The sequence below is a fragment of the Sminthopsis crassicaudata genome, chromosome 2 (genome assembly GCF_048593235.1).
Source record: "Sminthopsis crassicaudata isolate SCR6 chromosome 2, ASM4859323v1, whole genome shotgun sequence".
Classification (NCBI taxonomy): Eukaryota; Metazoa; Chordata; class Mammalia; order Dasyuromorphia; family Dasyuridae; genus Sminthopsis; species Sminthopsis crassicaudata.
The window spans coordinates 441,683,661-441,701,525 of record NC_133618.1 but is presented as its reverse complement, the minus strand read 5'-3'; the positions used below and the strand labels follow the sequence as shown (position 1 = coordinate 441,701,525).

At 39.6% G+C, this 17,865-nt stretch overlaps 1 protein-coding gene across 1 annotated transcript in view; it reads right to left on the bottom strand.

Annotated features, from left to right (window-relative positions):
- MYBL2 (MYB proto-oncogene like 2) overlaps positions 1–17,646 on the bottom strand; it is a 39,974-nt gene extending 22,328 nt beyond the window's left edge. Inside the window, exons 1-6 of the mRNA XM_074292608.1 lie at positions 16,989–17,646; positions 15,796–15,892; positions 14,614–14,685; positions 12,257–12,349; positions 9,305–9,525; positions 1,699–1,855 (exon numbers count right to left, since the gene is read on the bottom strand). Of these exons, the coding sequence (XP_074148709.1) occupies positions 1,699–1,855; positions 9,305–9,525; positions 12,257–12,349; positions 14,614–14,685; positions 15,796–15,892; positions 16,989–17,008 (660 nt within the window). The 5' untranslated portion in view covers positions 17,009–17,646. The remainder of the gene's footprint in view (positions 1–1,698; positions 1,856–9,304; positions 9,526–12,256; positions 12,350–14,613; positions 14,686–15,795; positions 15,893–16,988) is intronic.
- Between the last annotated feature and the right edge of the window lie 219 nt (positions 17,647–17,865).

Below are 17,865 nucleotides of genomic sequence, written 5' to 3'. Positions count from 1 at the left end.
ATTTCAGAAAAGCCTGAAGAGGTTTATATGAACTGATGCTGAGTGAAATGAGCAGAACCAAGAAAAAATTGTACATGACAGCATGATCAATGTGATCAATTCTTATGGGCTTGGCTCTTTTCAACAATGAAACTTGTGAGGGAAAGAGCCATCCACATCCTGAGAGACAAGTATGGAGACTGAATGTCGATCAAAGGATAGTATTTTCATTTTTTGTTGTTGTTTGCTTGTTTTTTTCCTTGTGTTTTATTTTTCCTTTTGATCTGATTTTTCTTGTGCAGCATGATAAATATGGAAATATGCTTTAAAATGTTTAGAAGACTTGCACATGTTTAACTGAATAGCTATTGTATTGCTTGCTGTCTAGGTGGGGGAAGGGGGAAAATTGTAATAAGGTTTTGCAAAGGTAAATGTTGCAAACTACCTTTGCATGTATATGGAAAAATAAAATACTTTAAAAGATTATCTTTACTACCAACTCCCTCACACTGCTGACCTTCTATTAGTCTTCCAAAGTTTAATTCAAATGCCACCAGTGCCATGAAGCATTTCCTGATTCTTCCCTCCCAGCTAAAATGGATCTCTCTATTTGATCTCATAGTACTTTATACTCTTCCTATAAACCTAGTTCATCATAATTATTTATTGGAATTTATTTGCTAGAAGTTACAGCTCAACTCCTCCAATAGTTTAGAAAACCTGTGAAAACAGAGCTCTTTATCATTTTATTTCCTTAATTTTCATTTTATTTTTTCCCAGGTACATGTAAAAACAAATTTCTTTTTTGCGCTAGCAAATTTATTTATTTTTGATATATATTATTTAATGAATCATATGGGAGAGTAAAAATCAGAAGCAAAAGGGAAAAACCATGGGAGATTAAAAAAAAAAAAAAAAACAGACGTGAACACAGCATAAATTTACACTCAGTCGCCATAGTTGGTTTTTTTTTTTCTGAGGAAGGCATTTTCTGTCCAAAGTCTATTGGGATTGCTTTGGATCACTGAATCACTTGCCAAGAACCAAGTCTTACATAGTTGATCATTACACATTCTTCTTGTTATTGTGTACAATGTATTCCTGGTTCTGCTTGTTTTGCTCAACACTAGTTCATATAAAAATCTTTCCAGGCCTTTCTAAAATCAGCTTGTTCATCATCATTTTTTAAAAGAACAATAATATTCCATTACTTTCATATAACACAACTAATGCAAACATTCCCCAACTAAAGGGCATCTACTCATTTTCCAATTCTTTGTTACCTCAATAAGAGCTGCTACAGACATATTTGCCCATATGGGTCCTTTTCCTAAAAACAATTTTCAACATTTGTTTTTAAAATTTTGAGTTCCAGATTCATTCCCTTCCATCTTTATTTTTTAATATTGCCCCAGCATCTAGAAGTTTTAATAAACATTTACTTGATGATTTATCAACCAGAAAATCTAGGGATAGGAATGGAAGAGAATTCAGGGATTCTCTAATCTAAGCATCTCATTTTACTCCAAGGAAATTGAGGGGGAAGAGAGAGAACTAATCTGAAGTAACTAACGTTTTTTTGAATACCTAGCAAGTCTCAGGCAGGGTGCTGACCCAGTGGAAAGAATAGCAAAACAGTACCCACCCCACCCTCTGGGGGATTCCACTCTGAGGGACTGGCTTGGATTCTTCCTAAGGAAGAGTGCCTACTAGATTTACCTGGCTCTCTGCAGAATGCAAACTCTGACCCTCCCTATCCTCCAGCTCCACGAGCAGGTACACAGACTTTGGGTCCTTGGTCTCACTCAGGAAGCCTCCGGTGTCCACCTTCCGTTTGATGGTAGAGTTCCAATGGTTCTTCACCGCATTGTCAGTTCTGTCAAAGAGATTGGCGACTTTGTAACATGGTTGTGACCACTCTCATAGCACAAAGCTGCTCAGAGTATAGAGCACTGGGTATCAACGTGGGGTGCCCACTGATCTTAACAGACTGCCTGGTTCTGATGGATGCAAAGGGCTAGTACCCATACTACAAAAATTAGGCTCAAAAACAAAGAAACCAAGCATACAACCAGTTTCCTTTTGTAAGAAAAATATAAGGGCAGGCAGGAGGTACAGTGAGTGGAATGTGTGGCCTGGAGAAAGGAAAACCTGAGTTCAAAAGAAAAATATATTCCTAATATCTAAACTAAAAAAGAATGAAAACACAGGAGAGCTATAGGCCAAGATGATAAATGAAGGCTGATTAAAAATTTTTAAATAAAATCCTGAAACAGGTTGCAGTGATTCATCTAAGAAATCATTCATTATGATTAAGTTGTATTCATATCAGGGATGTTAGAATAGTTAGTAATAGGAAAACAATCAAGATGATAAAATAACAAGAATATCCGAAACCACATGATTATCTCAACAGATGCAGAAAAAACTTCTGACAAAATCCCATCTTTTACAGAAAAAACGTCCCCAATGTCTCTTAATTCCACTATCTTCCCACTGTTAATTATTTCCCATTTTTCCAATATGTGATTTACTAGTATATGTTTACAAGTTAACTCCCTCATTACATCATGAGCACCTTGAGGACAGAGATTGGCTTTTGCCTCCTTTTCTATCCTCAGCATTTAGCATAGTGTCTGGTACACAGGAGGTACTAGGTGTTTGCTGAATAATTAAACACCATACTCATTTATGTACCCTCCTGCCAAAACAAAAAAAACCAATAACAAAAAAAAAACCAAACACATACTACCCTAAAAATTATAATAGAAGGACCTTTTTAAAATATAAAAAGTAGCTAAAAACAAGAACAAGCATATATAATGGAGATATACTAGAACATTTTTCAGTAAATACAAAAGTAGAATAAGAATGCTTAATCTGCTTACTATTACTTGATATAGTTTTAGAAATCCTAGCAAAAACCAGTAAAATAAAAGAAATCAAGGGTTTACATATAGGTAAAAAGGTAAAATTTACTTTAAAAAATCCTGATGAATTAGCAAAGATTAAGTGAAAAGTAGCTTCGACAAAGTTGCAAACTACAAAATTTCTATGTTCTAGATAACAAAATTAAAGAGAATGAGAGTTTCTATTCCAAATAACTACAAAATCCAAAATCTATCAATGCCCACAAAATAACTTGTGTTCCTTAAAAAAGTAAAAAACAACAAATAGCTGGAGAAATATTTAGTGATCCTTACTAGATTGTACCAATTTTAACATGATAGCTTTAATGCTATACCAAATAATTTTAAAAATTGATAAATATTTTTATCATAATGAAACTTAACAAAATCTATTAACATAATTCACTTGAAAAATAAAATATGAAGGAAGGAAATATAAAGAGAAGTGAAGAGAGAATAGAAGTTCTTAACCTCAATCTATATTATAAAACCATCTGGTGGTATGGGAAAAGACTACACATAGAAAATTCAGATTTAACAAATCTCAATAACCCAATTTTTTTTTTAATATATGAGAAAACACAAATTACTTAACTATCTGATAAAAACTACTGGGAAAACTGGAAAGCAGTTTGGCACAAACTAGACTTAAATCAACAACTTATGTCATATTTCACAAAACTTTCTAAATGGACTTATATTAAAGAACATATTGTATTTCTATCATTTTAACATATATTGGTCTATTTGCCATCTAGGGGAAGGTGTGGGGGAAAGGGCGGGAAATTGGAACATAGAGTTTTACAAGGGCTAATGTTAAAGAATTGTCCATGTATATGTTTTGAAAAATGAAAAGCTTTAATTTTAAAAATTAAAAAACTTTTTAAAAGAACATATTGCAAAAAAGTTAAGCAAATCAAGCCTCAGATACTGGTAGATGTATTCTTAACCAAACAGGGGACTGAGTTAATTATAGATGGTAAAAAAGATTAACTTGATTACAAAAAAAAAAAACAGAAAAGCTTTCGCACAAAAGAAATCAATATGCCTGTTCTTAAGGGGAAGGTGGGGAAAGAGGGATACTGGAGATAAGGATAAGTAAGGATACTGAAGAGAGAAGATCAAATGGGGAAAAAAAAACTCTTATCAAATTTCTTTAATAAGGGTTTAGTATCAAGATAAAAAAAACAATTAGCAGATTTAAGACCAAAAGCCATTTCCCAAATAGATAAGTGGTCTAAAGCTTTAAATAAAAAGTTCTTTAATAAAACTGTTAACCAAGTGAAATCACTAATAATCAGAGAAATACAAATCAAAAGAATCCTGAGGTTTTATTTCACACCCTGCAAACTGGCAAAGACAGCAAAAGATGGGAATAATGAATGTTGGAGGGGGATAGTAAGATAGTGCCTGGTTGGAGGATGGATATTGCCATCATGTCGGAGTCTAAGCTTCAGTACATCTGACTGCAGCTGTTCAGACCTCTCTGCCACAGGTGGGACAGAAACTGTCCTTGTGAACATCTGGGATGGCTTTGCTAATTCTGCACAACTTTCACTTCTTCTGAGCTCATAGAGCACAGCACCTTCTCTGATGAGAACACGCTGCACTGGGAGATCCTGTGTTTCCCATATCATACAACTGATTCTAAAGTTCTTAAGAGAGACCTTCGGAATGGCCTTGTATCACTTTTTCTGACCACCTTGCTCTGGGTGAGTTCTCCATAAAATATTTTTTTAACAAGTTGGGGGGTCCATTGCTTAAACAAAAGCTGACTGCAATTTTCCAGATTTTATGGCAAGAGGAAATTATGCTCCAGGAGTTCAAGATGCCTCCATTGTCCATCTTTATAAAGGTAAGGGAATAGATCATCCTGTGACAATGAGGGGTTGGGGGAGAAGGGAGGTCTCTCTCAGTCACAGTTGACAAGACTCTTGCCAGAATCTTCTTTAACAGGCTGACCTTAGACTTAGGAAAAGTTCATCTACCTGAGAGCCAGTGTGGCTTCAGAAGGGGCAGAGGAAGAGTCCATGTGGCGTTTACAGCCTGACAACTTTAGGAAAAGTTGTTGATGGAGCTGTAAATAAGTAAAACCGTTTTGAAAAGCAATTACGAATTAACTAAAATGTTTATACACTTTGATCCAGAGATTCCACTGATAGATCTATATTCCAAGGAAATAATAAGAAAGCCAGAATATACATTGAAATATATGCAGCATCATTTTTTGTGACTGCAAAGAATTAAAAGCAAAATAGATACCAATTATGGAATGGCTGAACAAGTTATGGTGTATAAACATAATGACATATTACCATGGAGTAAAAAAATAATAATGACAGGGGCTGCTAGGTTACCCACAGGGCAGAGTGCCAGGAATAAAGTAAGACTTCAAAACTTCTTGGGTTTATATTTGATTTCAATTATGAGCAAGGATCCTGGGCAAGTCACTTGACCCTGCCCACCTCAGTTTCCGCACCTATAAAATGAACTGGAGAAGGAAATGGCAAACCTCTCCAGTATCTCCTACCAAGAAGGCCCCAAATGTGATCATAAAAAGTTGGGCATGTTTAAAATAAGTGAACAAAAAAAAATGACAAATATGATGAATAAGCAGAGAAGCACATGATGCAAAGTGAAGCAAGCTGAGTCAAGAAAACAAAATACATTTTGAAGAGAACAATGTAAATGGAAAGAAACATGGCAAAAATCAAAAGCCAAGGTTGGAAAATTACAAAAATTAAGCATGAGTCCAAAGAAGAGCTATGAGAAGATAGATCCCATCCCCAACCCTATCCCTTTGTAGGTGAGAAATACATTTTTAGACTTCTTAAATGTATTTGTCCGTTATACTGATTTTTTTCCCACTCTTTTTAAAAAAAAATCTTTGCCAACTCCTATTTGTTATTTTAAAAGAAAACTACTTAGTAGTTTCTCATCCATAAGGAAGTCTACTTCCTCTACATTCTTCTCATGGATACTAGGAATCACTCAATTATATTTTAACAATTTTAACACAAAAAGATTGAAAATATTTTCTCTTCCTGACCCTAGGAAAATTTGAGGGGTTTCTATCATAATGAATAGAAAATTGAACCTGGGATGAAATTCTGTCTCCATCTCCATTTCTACCTACGTAATTCCAGGCAAGTCATTTAATATCTCTAAGTCATATTTTGCTCACGTGTAAAATGGTTACAATAATAATGTTAATTAGTGCCTAGGTCTCCCAAGGTTATTCTTAAGTTCAAACAAAATAATGTATGTAAAGGGAACTACAAATCTTAAAGCACTATGTGTAGTGTTATCATTATTCTAATTCAAAAAGGAAAGAAACTTTCCAAACGAATCAATAAACTTAATAAAAGTTCCATGTGCCTGCCACAGTGCTGAGACAAAAGACCCTACCGTCAAGGAGCTTACAAGCTAATCAAAAAAAAAAAAAAAAAAAAAAAAAGCAAGCAACATGCAGGATAAATGGGAAATAATTAACAAGTTCCAAAAAGCACTGGAATTAAGAATTGGGAAAGGCTTCTTGTATTTCTCATTCTTCCATTTCTTGGGGGGTAAGTTAGATAAAGAAAGTATTTCATACAGTTACAGCTCTACAAAAGGGAACTTAACAGAACGGTACAGAAATAAACCTGGAGATTGTTAGTTCAATAAATCCATAGTTAAAATGCAACATTTTGGGGCAGCTAGGTGGCGCAGTGGACAGAGCATCAGCCCTGAATTCAGGAGTTCAAATCTGTTCTCAGACACTTTACACTTCCTAGCTGTATGCCCCTGGGCAAGTCACTTAACCCCAGCCTCAGGGGGAAAAAAATACAACCATTTTGGAAAGCATTACAGATTTTAAAAAGATTACAGAGAGTAATACCTCTACTACCTTCTGCAAAGGCCAGACTTCCTCCAGGGTGTGGTGTCCCATGCTAGACATCAGATTTTTAGGAGGGACATTGATAAATTGGAACAAATTCATATAGAAAACAAAACAATAAGGGGACTGGAATACGCCATTCCTTTCCCTTTTGCCACATTCAAGAATAGAGTTTTGAAACCTTATCTAAATCTATGAGGAGCCCACAGATTAATAAACTCAAAGTGAGCCTGGTGAAAAAGGTAGACTCTAGAAAGATATGAGAACCTAATTTTGGGTCATCCAAAAAACTAAAGCTGGACTACCTTTAGCTAAGTCAGAGAATAAAGAGCCATATTATGAGAGTTTAAAATCTCCCCACTGCCAAGTTGCAAACTCTTTTACTTCCAAGAGTAGGAAGAAAAGAATATTATCTGTGGGAGGCAGGTTAAAATGGGGACAATAATATTCTGCTTCCTACTATAAAGTGGGCCCATTAGCGGGCTCCTAGATTGTTTAGTGTCTAAACTGAATATATACAGAATATCCCATGTGCACAGCTTGCATAGCGCAGATTAAGAAGTTTAATCTCCCCCTAGCTCTTTAGGTATTGGGGGACTGTGTTTTTAAAAGGCTAGTCAGCTGTGAGGAAAATGCTTTATAAACCCTAAAACATTATGGAAACACGAGCTACTATTTACCTTAGTGACAAAGATTTAACCAACAAACATGAATAAATTGGCTGATATATTCTAGAAAGCATGGCATAGGGCCTCTGAGAGCTCAAGTACTAACTGCCATAGACTAACTCTATGACCTGAGGCAAGTCATTAACCTCAAAGAACCCCAGGCAACTCTAATTTTATAAGATGCAGAGCAGAGGGCAATCTGCTTTGATGAAGAGAGGTTACTTGATGAAAGTTCCTTACACCAATTAAATGACAGAGCACACCCAGAAGTTCACCCAGGAGGGGATGGATTGGATTTTTTTGTCTTTGCATCCCCAGCACACAAGCACTTTCTTTTCTAAACCAAACCTTTAAGTTAATTGGTATAAGGAACTCCCAGTGAGTACATTTTATTTAATGTAAGCTGCAGGATGTTACTGCCAAGTGAGCTATTATTATCTTCCTCACTATATAAAGCAGGTATCATCACTTTAATGGTAATAATAATAGCTAACATTTCCTTATGGGTGTAAAATACTTTACATTCTCTGACCCTCAGATCTGCCCTGTGCTTCATATGTGCCAAAATATTTAGAGCAGCACTTTTTGTGATGGCAAAGAACTAACAAAGAACATGCCCAACTATTGGGGAAAGGCTAGAGGCATGGCCATTCTGAGATTTAAGAAGTGAGAATGATGAATACTTAGGAAATATGGAAAGACTTGAATGAACTAATGCAAAACAAAGCAAATAAAAGCAGGAAAACAATTCAGACAACGACCACAAACAACATAAATGGGAAAGTACCACTTCCTCCCCAAAGAAAATAAAAACTGATTGCTACAAAATTATAAAGAATAAATTTATGGTCCCTACAAAAGATAGGAGACACTCCTGACAATCCTTTGTGGAGACAGAGAAATAAGATTTCCACAGGTGTAAAACATAGCATAAGGTCAGATTTTTTGAATGTATCAACTGGATTTGCTAGGTTTTTAAAAATTGTAAGGGAGGAGGAATGGGGAGGATACTTGGCGAAAATACGTGGATAGCATAAAAACAATCAAAAAGCATTTTTTAAAAATGCCTAGTAAAATATGTATTAATCCCATTCCTATTTTAAAGATAAATTGAAAGCCAGAGAGGTCAAGAAATTTGTCCATCTATTCATTAAGTGGCAAAGAAAAGTTCACAGCTCTTTCCATTATCTCGTAATTAATGTTGCAGGTGAAACAGATGAGGTTTGACATTTTTTCCTCCACTCTTTTCCCCAATCTCAAGGAGTCTTGTTCTGCCTCCTGGACACATTCTGTGCTATACACTAAGAAAAAGTATTTTCTCCTAAGAAGCCTTTTCACACTGCAGCCTGACCTTGAAATTATGGTTTCCCCTGTCCCCTAAAGGCTGCAAGTATCTACCTTGTGGTGGGCCAGAGAGAAGGGCGACAGCTTGGCAATACAACAACAGATTAATTTAAAGCAAGAGGCGTGAGAGATACTTAAATCATAATTGATTTTCCTGGGATTTGTCTATGGGGAGAAAGAAATACCCTCCTCCCAAAGCACATAGCCCTCTCCCTAAAAGAAGACCACAAAAGAATGCTTGAACTGGAGGACCTTTGGCTCAATGCTCTCAGTTTTATAAACGAGGAATCTAGGGCCCAGCAAGAGGAGGGAAGTTACTCCAGATGACATAAAGAGTGGCAGAAGGGGCTCCAAATCTGTACCTGTTGCCTCCTACCCTCCTGCTCCTATCGTGAGCTCCTACCTCAGACAGTTGCTATTTCTCACCTCGTGATGAATCCTTCCTGCACCCCCTCCCAGCCTTCTGATTCCCTCTTGTGAATGAAGACTGACCTGGGACTCTGGAGAGCCTGATTTTGCCTTACCTTCCAGGGAGAAGCTTGGCAATCTCGGCCCAGCGGTTGCCCAGGACCTTGTGAGCCTCACAGATGATGCGGTCCTCCTCCTCCGTCCAGCATGACTTCTTCACCTCGGGGTTCAGGTGATTGTGCCAGCGCTCTCTGCACTGCTTCCCCAGACGCCCTTTCAGGTGCTTGGCAATCAACGTCCATTGTTTGGTGCCATATTTCTTCACTAGTTCAATGACCTTTTGGGAATTGGGGAAATAACCATAAAAGAATTCAACTTAACAAGCATTTATTAAGTGCCCACTACTGCATAAGGCCCTGGAGACAATGAACATAGCATGTATTGATTTACATTCAATCTCTATAGTTCTTTTTCTGGATGCAGATGGCATTTTCTGTCCAAATTCTAATGGGATTGCTTTGGATCACTGACCAAGTCTTTCATAGTTGATCATCACACATTCTTGCTGTTATTCTGTACAATGTATTCCTGGTTCTGCTTGTTTCGCTCAACATCAGTTCGTGTCAATCTTTCCAGGCCTTTCTAAAATCAGCTTGTTCATCAATTTTTTTAGAATAATAATATAGGAGATGAGAAAGTCTTAACCTTTTTGGGGGCCATAGACTCTTTTGGCAGCCTGGGGAAGGAAAGGGATTCCTTATCAGAATGTTTTTAAATGTCTAAAATAAAATACATAGGACAACAAAGGAAACTGCCATCATTGAAATACAATTATCTGGATACTCTTTAAAAACAAATTCACAGACCCCATGTTAAGATCGTTTACAATAGGTATTTTAGGCATTTCTATTCTTCACCCACCTACTAGTGGTTCACTCTACTAGCAATAAGCCTTTTTCTACTTGGCTAAACAAATGACAGACTGGGCCAGGACTGGAAACTTTTCTAATTTGGTGGGAACCTATCAGAGCCTGAACATTACTTAAAGGAGCCTGAGAGAACCACAGGTGGCTCATTGCTAAACTAGGATGAGACATCTATAGATCTTAATGGACTAACTTTGTTAAGGTAGACAGTACTCTAGGCAGACAGTAGTAGTAGCACAATAGCTATATTTATGTAGCACTTTAAGTCTTTAAGCTCTTTACATAGGTGAACTCATATAAGCCTCATACCAACAGTAAAGTAGGAGTTATTATTATACCCATTTTATACAAAGTTTACCTAAGATTCTAGGAAGTATTTGAGGCAAGATTAAAAACTTATCTTCCAGACCCTTATCTATCCACTCCATTACTTTGCAGCCTTATCCCATTTTATCCAATCAAGGGGGGTTTTATTCCCATTTCACAGATGAGATAAAGAGCAAAGTCTGAATTCAATGGCTAATCACTTCCTGAAGGTGGTTCTAGGTTTTGCCTGCAGCGTGATCTAAACTGTTCTACTTTCTCAAAAGATTTGGAATAGTCTCAGCAACCAACTAACTCTCTATCTTTTGTGAGGACTGATAAGTGTAACCAACCTAACTCATTAGGGAGATGCCCATCATCACCAATATGACTAATTTTGTAATTATGGCACCCTATGAAATTGAAGAACTCAAAATGGCCCTCGGATCTACACGGCCCTCTTCTCCTACAAATTTTAAACTATTTATAAATATTATTATTAAGCATTATTAATGTGGGCTAAGGGGGAACCAAATGAAACAATAGATAGGGTCAATTTCAACACTTGAGGTTTTTAAAGTCCTACTTCAAATTGTAACAATGACACAATCATGTGTCCCTGTGCAGATATCCCTTTCAGGATCCCTTATGCTTAACATTAATCAGACTGCAGAAATGCACAGATCTATATGGAGTGAAGAAGTTTTCTTACCTGGGAGTTCCCTATACCAGTGAAACCATGGGGGCAAATTAAAGACTCTAAGAAACTGTCCAGTGGCCAATAAACTGACCTCCTATTTAAAGAATTGAACCACATGGACACTAGTCTTGGAGAAACCACCAAAACAAGGGTGGAAGGACAAAGCAGTGGTTCTCCTAAGACAAAGGAGCCACCAGAACTAATTTTATCCTGTGTCCCAAGCCAACAAAAACCATTATTTCATGAGAATCAACTTACAAGTATTTAAGTGCCTTCTTTATGTGAGGGACTAAGCTAATAAAAGCTTAGAGGTATAAGAAAGGAATGGAAGAATACAAGCATTAATTAAGGTACTGTTCTGAGTACTTTACAAATATCTCATTTGATACAAACCTCTAGATGTGATTTCCATTTTACAGACAAGGAACTTGAGGCAGAAGGGTTCAGAGATTGGGTTATGGTCAAAAAAAAGAAAGAAAAGAAAAAGGCACCATGAAGACAATAGCTGCTTTAAAACCCACATCTAATATAGAGGAGAAGAGGTAGAAAAATAATATGAAAAACCTGACATGATCATCCAAACTAAGGCGGCACTCATGTTAATATACTATTGCAATACAGTGGAAAAAAGCAGCAGCAGAGGTTCAAATCCAACCTGACACTTATGACCTCTGTGAGCTTCAAATAACTTTTTTTGGGACCTCAGTTTCCTTAGCTTTATAAATGAGGGGGAGGGGGATTGTTATTGTTATCATTCAGTTATTTCAATCTTGCCAACTCTTTGTGACCTTTTTGGAGATTTTTCTTGGCAAAGTTGCCAGAATGGTTTTCAGTTTTCTTTTCTAGCTCATTTTGCAGATAAGGAAACTGAGTTTATAATTTTATGAGTAACATTTCTGAACGGATTTAAAGTTTTAAAAAAAGGCTTTCTCTCAAAAAGAAGCCAGAAGAAGATGGCAAATTGCTACCATACCTGTTTTTCAGACAAATAAACGTAGAACAGTCTCCTTACAGGGCCAAAGTCACCACCCAGGCCTTAAGTGTCAGAGTCAAACCCCGGACTCCTGACTCCAAGCCGTGTGCCCTCTTCACCAGATGAGAGACAAACTCCTAGAGACCAGGACACAGGGTAACCTTACCTTTTGATCTTCTTCCTTTGTCCAAGGTCCCTTGACAAGGTCTGGATTCAAAACCCTCAACCACCGATACTGGCACTGCTGATCACTGCGATTCTGGGACAGTGAATTCAGAGCAAGCAGAAAAAGAGAGAAATCAGAAATACAAGTCAGAGAAGCTTGTCTGATCCAACCCATTCACAACATCCCAACAGAGAGTAATGGGCCCAATGGCCCCCTGAGAGTCTCTCCCAGCTACAGGGCCTTACTGCCTGTCTGGATATCTCATCCCACTTTTGTATAATAATGCAGAAACGTTTACTTGCACTGAGCCTAAATCTGCCTTTCTGACCTTCCACATGCCCAGAGAACTAGCAGAGCAAGCAGGAAAGGCCCAATGAGCTAGCTCAGTTATATAAGGCACAAATAAGGACATTGATATTCACAAAGGCAAGGTCAAGGGGTCAATCCTCCCATGAGGGTAAGTAGAGTTCATTCTTTACTCTACCTTGTCAATCACCTTCCAGATACTTTGCAGACATCAGATGAGAGCATGTGGATGAATCCGTGCAAATTCACATACCAAAACCCCCAGAGAGAAAACAACTGAAAGTTCACAGCCTAAGTCATCCTTGGTCCCCCATTCTGACTCCAAAATCACCACTGCACAGCTTCCTAATTGGATAACATAGGCCCACCTCTCCCCTCCACCTTCCAATGAAAAGGTGACAGCCCTAAGACACAGATCTGAGAGTCTCTGACAGCTCAAGAACTCTCCATGTGCCCCTGTAAATTCTACTCAAGTCCTACTCTGCCCTCTCAGACCACCCAGAACCAAGGGGGGGGTCCCTCTCTTGCACATGACAAATTTCTCCAGATGCCTTTTTCTTCCAATTTAACATCCCCTGATTCTTTCAACCACTCTTTACATGACAGGTGCTTCCAGATATTTCACTAGCCTGGTAACACTTGCCCAAACATAATAATAATTCATGATAACAGTAAACAGCACTGTGTGTCAGGCACAGTATTAAGTACTCTAAGGCTATTATCTCATTTGAGACTCACAGCTCTGTGAGGCAAGTGCTACTGTTTATCCCCATTTTACAGATAACTTGTTCAAGATCACACAGCTAGTAAATGTTTGAAGCTTCCTGACTCCAGATCTGGCACTCTTATCAAAATAAAACAATAATGATGAGGAAGATAATGGTGGTGATAATAATAGCTAACATTTATATAGTGCTTACTATGTGACAGGTACTTTACAATTTTTATTCCATTGGATCTTCACAATAATCCTGGGTAGTAGGTGTTATTTATTATTTCCATTTTATAGATGAGGAAACTGAGGCAAACAGAGGTTAAGCTGTGTGCCCAGGGTCACACAGCTAGTAAATGTCTATGGTTGAATTTGAACTCAAGTCTTTTACACTCTGGGCCTATCTACTGTGCCACATAGCTGCTCTTAATAATAATTTGCATTTATTTTAAAATTTTCATTTATACTCCACATAGTCTAACAATGAAAGGGAGCAATCATGGCATGCCTTGATCTGACAGAATCCTAAGATGTATCTTAATTTTCCCTTCTTCATCCCTCTACTTGTACCCTTGATTTCTTCTTTTGCCCCCTCTATCATTCTTCCCATCTTGTTATCTATCTTTGTGGGTTTTGGGGCTGAGACAATTGCGGTTAAGTGACTCGCCCAAATTCACACAGGTAAGAAGTGTTAAGTATCTGAGTCCAGATTTGAACTCAGATCTTCCAGATTTCAGGGCTGGTACACCATCCACTGCACCACCTAGCTGTCCCCCTGTTGTCTATCTTTAATATTCTCCCTGAAGGAGGTGGAAATTTATTAAGAACTACTAGTTGTATTCTGTTATAGTACGTTATTTACAAATATATTTAACATTTCCTTTAAAGAATTTTTTTTTTAAATCACAGTCGAAAAATTGTACTGAAAAATACTATTTCAAGATGTCTGGACTGAGAATACCTCACACTTGGTAGATAGAAGGGAAATCATTAAAATAATCTTTTGCTAAATTTGGGAAGAAGCTACCAGCATGATATAATGGATGAAAAATTTGGATTTAGAATCTACAGATCTAGATTCCAACCTCTGCCCTGTTAAACCTAGAACCCATATGACCTTGAGCAAAATCAATCCACCTGTCTATCTCAGTTTTCCCCTCTGTAAATGACAAGTTGATAAGATGATTTCCAGGGTGTCTTCCAGCTCTGACATTCTTAAGATCTCCTTTCTTTGAGAAAACAAAACAAAACTCTGTGTACTGAGCAATATATCCCTTCCTTTCCCAGAAACAAAACTCGCAGAAGTTCCCAAAAGCCCCCCCCCCCCCCTGGTGCTTACAGGAAAGTGGCTTGCAAGAAACTTCCAGTCCTGCTGTCCATATTGCCTCACGAGTGCCTTCAGCTGCTCATCCTAAAAAGGACCAGATATTGAATCAGTTCACAGGTGTTCAGAATCCATGAAGTGGTTCATCTCCAGAAGATAAGCTCCCCCTAAGATGGATTTTTACTCCCCTATTCTCATATATTCCCACTCCTCACCCATGACACTGCATCCTCCTGTCTTCACACCCTTGAGGAAGTGGTCCCATCATACCTGAAACACCCCCTTCTCATCAAATCCCTTCTTCCCCCCTCCAAAGCACAGCTCAGAAGCCACCTCCTATATAAGTAGCCTTTTCAGATCCCTTACTTCGATTATCAGCATTCTCTGATTTAAGTTTTTTTGGATATAACTATATTTACTTGTGTATAGGTGGCATCAATTTTATCCCCTGTAATTGAATGTAAGCACTTTGAGGGAAGGAGATATTTTAAGTCAATATATCCCCCTGCCCTCAAAGCAGAATACAAATTCACATAGTACAACTTGAATATTCTACTCAGATTGAGCAGAGTCCTGGTAAGCTTTTAGGGCTGTCGATCAACTAGTCATGAAATCCACCATAAGGATTTCCTGGATCTAACCAGGTGTCAGTGCTCTATGAGAAGGAAACCATCAATCCTCTGGTGCCATATTAGAAAACTAGACAAAAACCTTTCTCCCTAGTTATGAAAGATCATCCTCAAAGGAGAGTCTAACACAGGCTATGATCAAGCACAGGGTTCAACAACAAGAATGATAGTCTAATAATTTCCCCCGGCAATTTTCTCTTTTACGTATTACTTACACTAACTTACAGCAGGATGAAAAGATGTTAATAGTCTAGAACAAGGGTTCTCAAACTACAGCCCGCCAGGTTATGGCAAATGGGGCGAAGCAGAGACAGTGTGAAGTTTTGTTTTTATTTTAGTCCAGCCCTCCAACAGTCTGAGGGGACAGTGAACTGGCCCCCTGTTTAAAAAGTTTGAGGACCAATGGTCTAGAGGATCAGGTCAGTCCATACTCCCAGTTTTCCCCTTGTTTTCTATATCTCACATTCTCTTATCTTTCCCTTCTGATCTTCCTTATAGAGCCTCTCTCTCCAAACCCAGTGGTACCTATCCAGGTTCAAGTCTGGCAACCATACTCTCCCTCACTTACCTCTTGGTGGGTCCACTTGACCTTGCATTTATTTTCCCTCTGTTCCTGTACATCCGAATCTGTGTCCTGACAGTGCAACTCATCTTGATCCTCGATGCTAAAAATGTCAATGCATCCATTTAAAATTTAAGACTTCATTAGGGTAGAATATAACTTTTCTCCTCATTTACATACACACTCAGGCCTATCAGTCAGAAGGAATTTATTTACTAGTCCTTGATATTTTCAAAACATATTCTGAGTAATGATTTTAAACTTATAAAACTCTTGGGGAAAATGTGACTAATTGGTTGAAATTTTTCCCCCCTTTTCACTAGGATCAAGGGTTCTTAAATCTGGGTTTTGTGAACTCATTTGATAACTATTCCAACGAATTTTCGTTGTGATACATATTTTATTTTATGCATCAAAAAAACATGCTTTTGAGAAGGGTTCTGCCAAATGAGTATGACAACAACAAAAAAAAGTTAAAAAGCCCTGGACTACATCTTCTAGAACAATTTCCTAGAAGCAAAATATAAATGTCCAAGACAGTCAGACCCACTCCAAGAACAGGTTTTATTCCCAAAGTTCTCTTTCAGAAGTAATATTAGATAGCTGTGCACCCTAAAAAGTCAGTTTCACCTACAGTGTAGCTGAAATAGAACGTAACCACTTTTTACATTGTTTCTATCAGAGAAAAGTGCACCTACAGTTCCTCTTCCACCCAGACCCAGCAATGCCTCAACCCACAAAAGAAAATAATCACAGCATCGGACAAAGACAAGCAAGCACCCTCAAGCTTCTCCCTGTGACCCCAGGGGAAAAGAAATCTTGACTGAGAGCATTAGTAGATAAGCAACTACAGACTCACCCCAATCAGCCTCGAGCACCTGGCCAAAGGAAGCCCAGGGCCTCAATGGGCCAGTGGTTCCCCACCCCCACCCCCACCCCCACCCAGAGGCGCAGAGGGGCAGCTCCAGGGGAAGTCCAGACCCTCTCCTCCCACAGAAAGCCGAAAAACTGACCCATTGATTAAACCAACGAGACCCCCACCCCAGGGAGTGGGGGGGAAGGCAGCTGGGCCCTCACCCCCAAGTTCTCCGGGAGTTTCACAGGGGGAGCCAGAAGAGGAAGAGGAGCCATAGCGACCCGTCGGTAAAGGTGTTTCCGAGAGTAAATAAAGTAGGCCCCCAGAGTCCCCCCTAACTTACCCGCGAGTCCGGCGAGCCATGCCCTCTCTGCTGCCCCCAGGGCCACGGGGTCATAAAGGCGGCGGAGGGAGCGAGGGAGGGGGGAGGAAGAGGGGGTAGTACAACGGAGCTGCAAGAACGGAGAAAGGTGCGAGGAGGGAAGGCGAGAAACGAGGAGAAGTGGGGGACGAGAAGGTGGGAGAGGGAGTGGGAGAAGGGAGGAAAAATGGGGAAACTGAGAAGAGGGGAGAAATGTGGAGGAGAAAGGAAAGCGGGGGAAATTGGGGCAGGAAGGGGCAATCGGGAGGCTGAGGAAAAGAGAAAGGGAAAGACGGGGAAAATGGGGGGAAAGGCAAGAAAAGTGGAAATGGGGGAGGTAAGAGAAAAGGAGCGAAGGGGGAGGACTGGGGGGAGGGGGGGACAGTAGCCCGCCTAGCTGAGCCTCTCCTATCCTGCCGAAAGCTTGCCGGCGTAGCCGCTAACAGCCCCCGGCTAGGGAATGCAGCTCCAGGCTGGAGGGAAGAGGAGGGGAGGCCGGGAGCTCCGGGGGCCCCGTCCCTCCAAGGCTGCCCCGCGCGGGGCACTTCCCGCAGCCGACGTGGGAGAGCGGGACACGCCGCCGCCGCCGCCGCGGACACAGGAGGACTTTCCTATCTCGCGCCAACTCGGGTCGGCCGCCTCCCTCGTTCCCTCCTCCCCGGGGCTGGCGCGCGAGCGTGCGCGAGGCGGACGCCCGGGAAGCCAGAGGCAGAGTGCTGGGTGGCTGGCTGGAGGGCGGGAGGCGGAGGAAGGGAAAAAGAGGCGCGCGCGGGTAAAGTGCAAGAAATTTTGCAAAGCCCCCGCCACCCGCCGGCCCATCCACCCACCCCTGCACGCCTCACCACCGCGCCCCAACTTA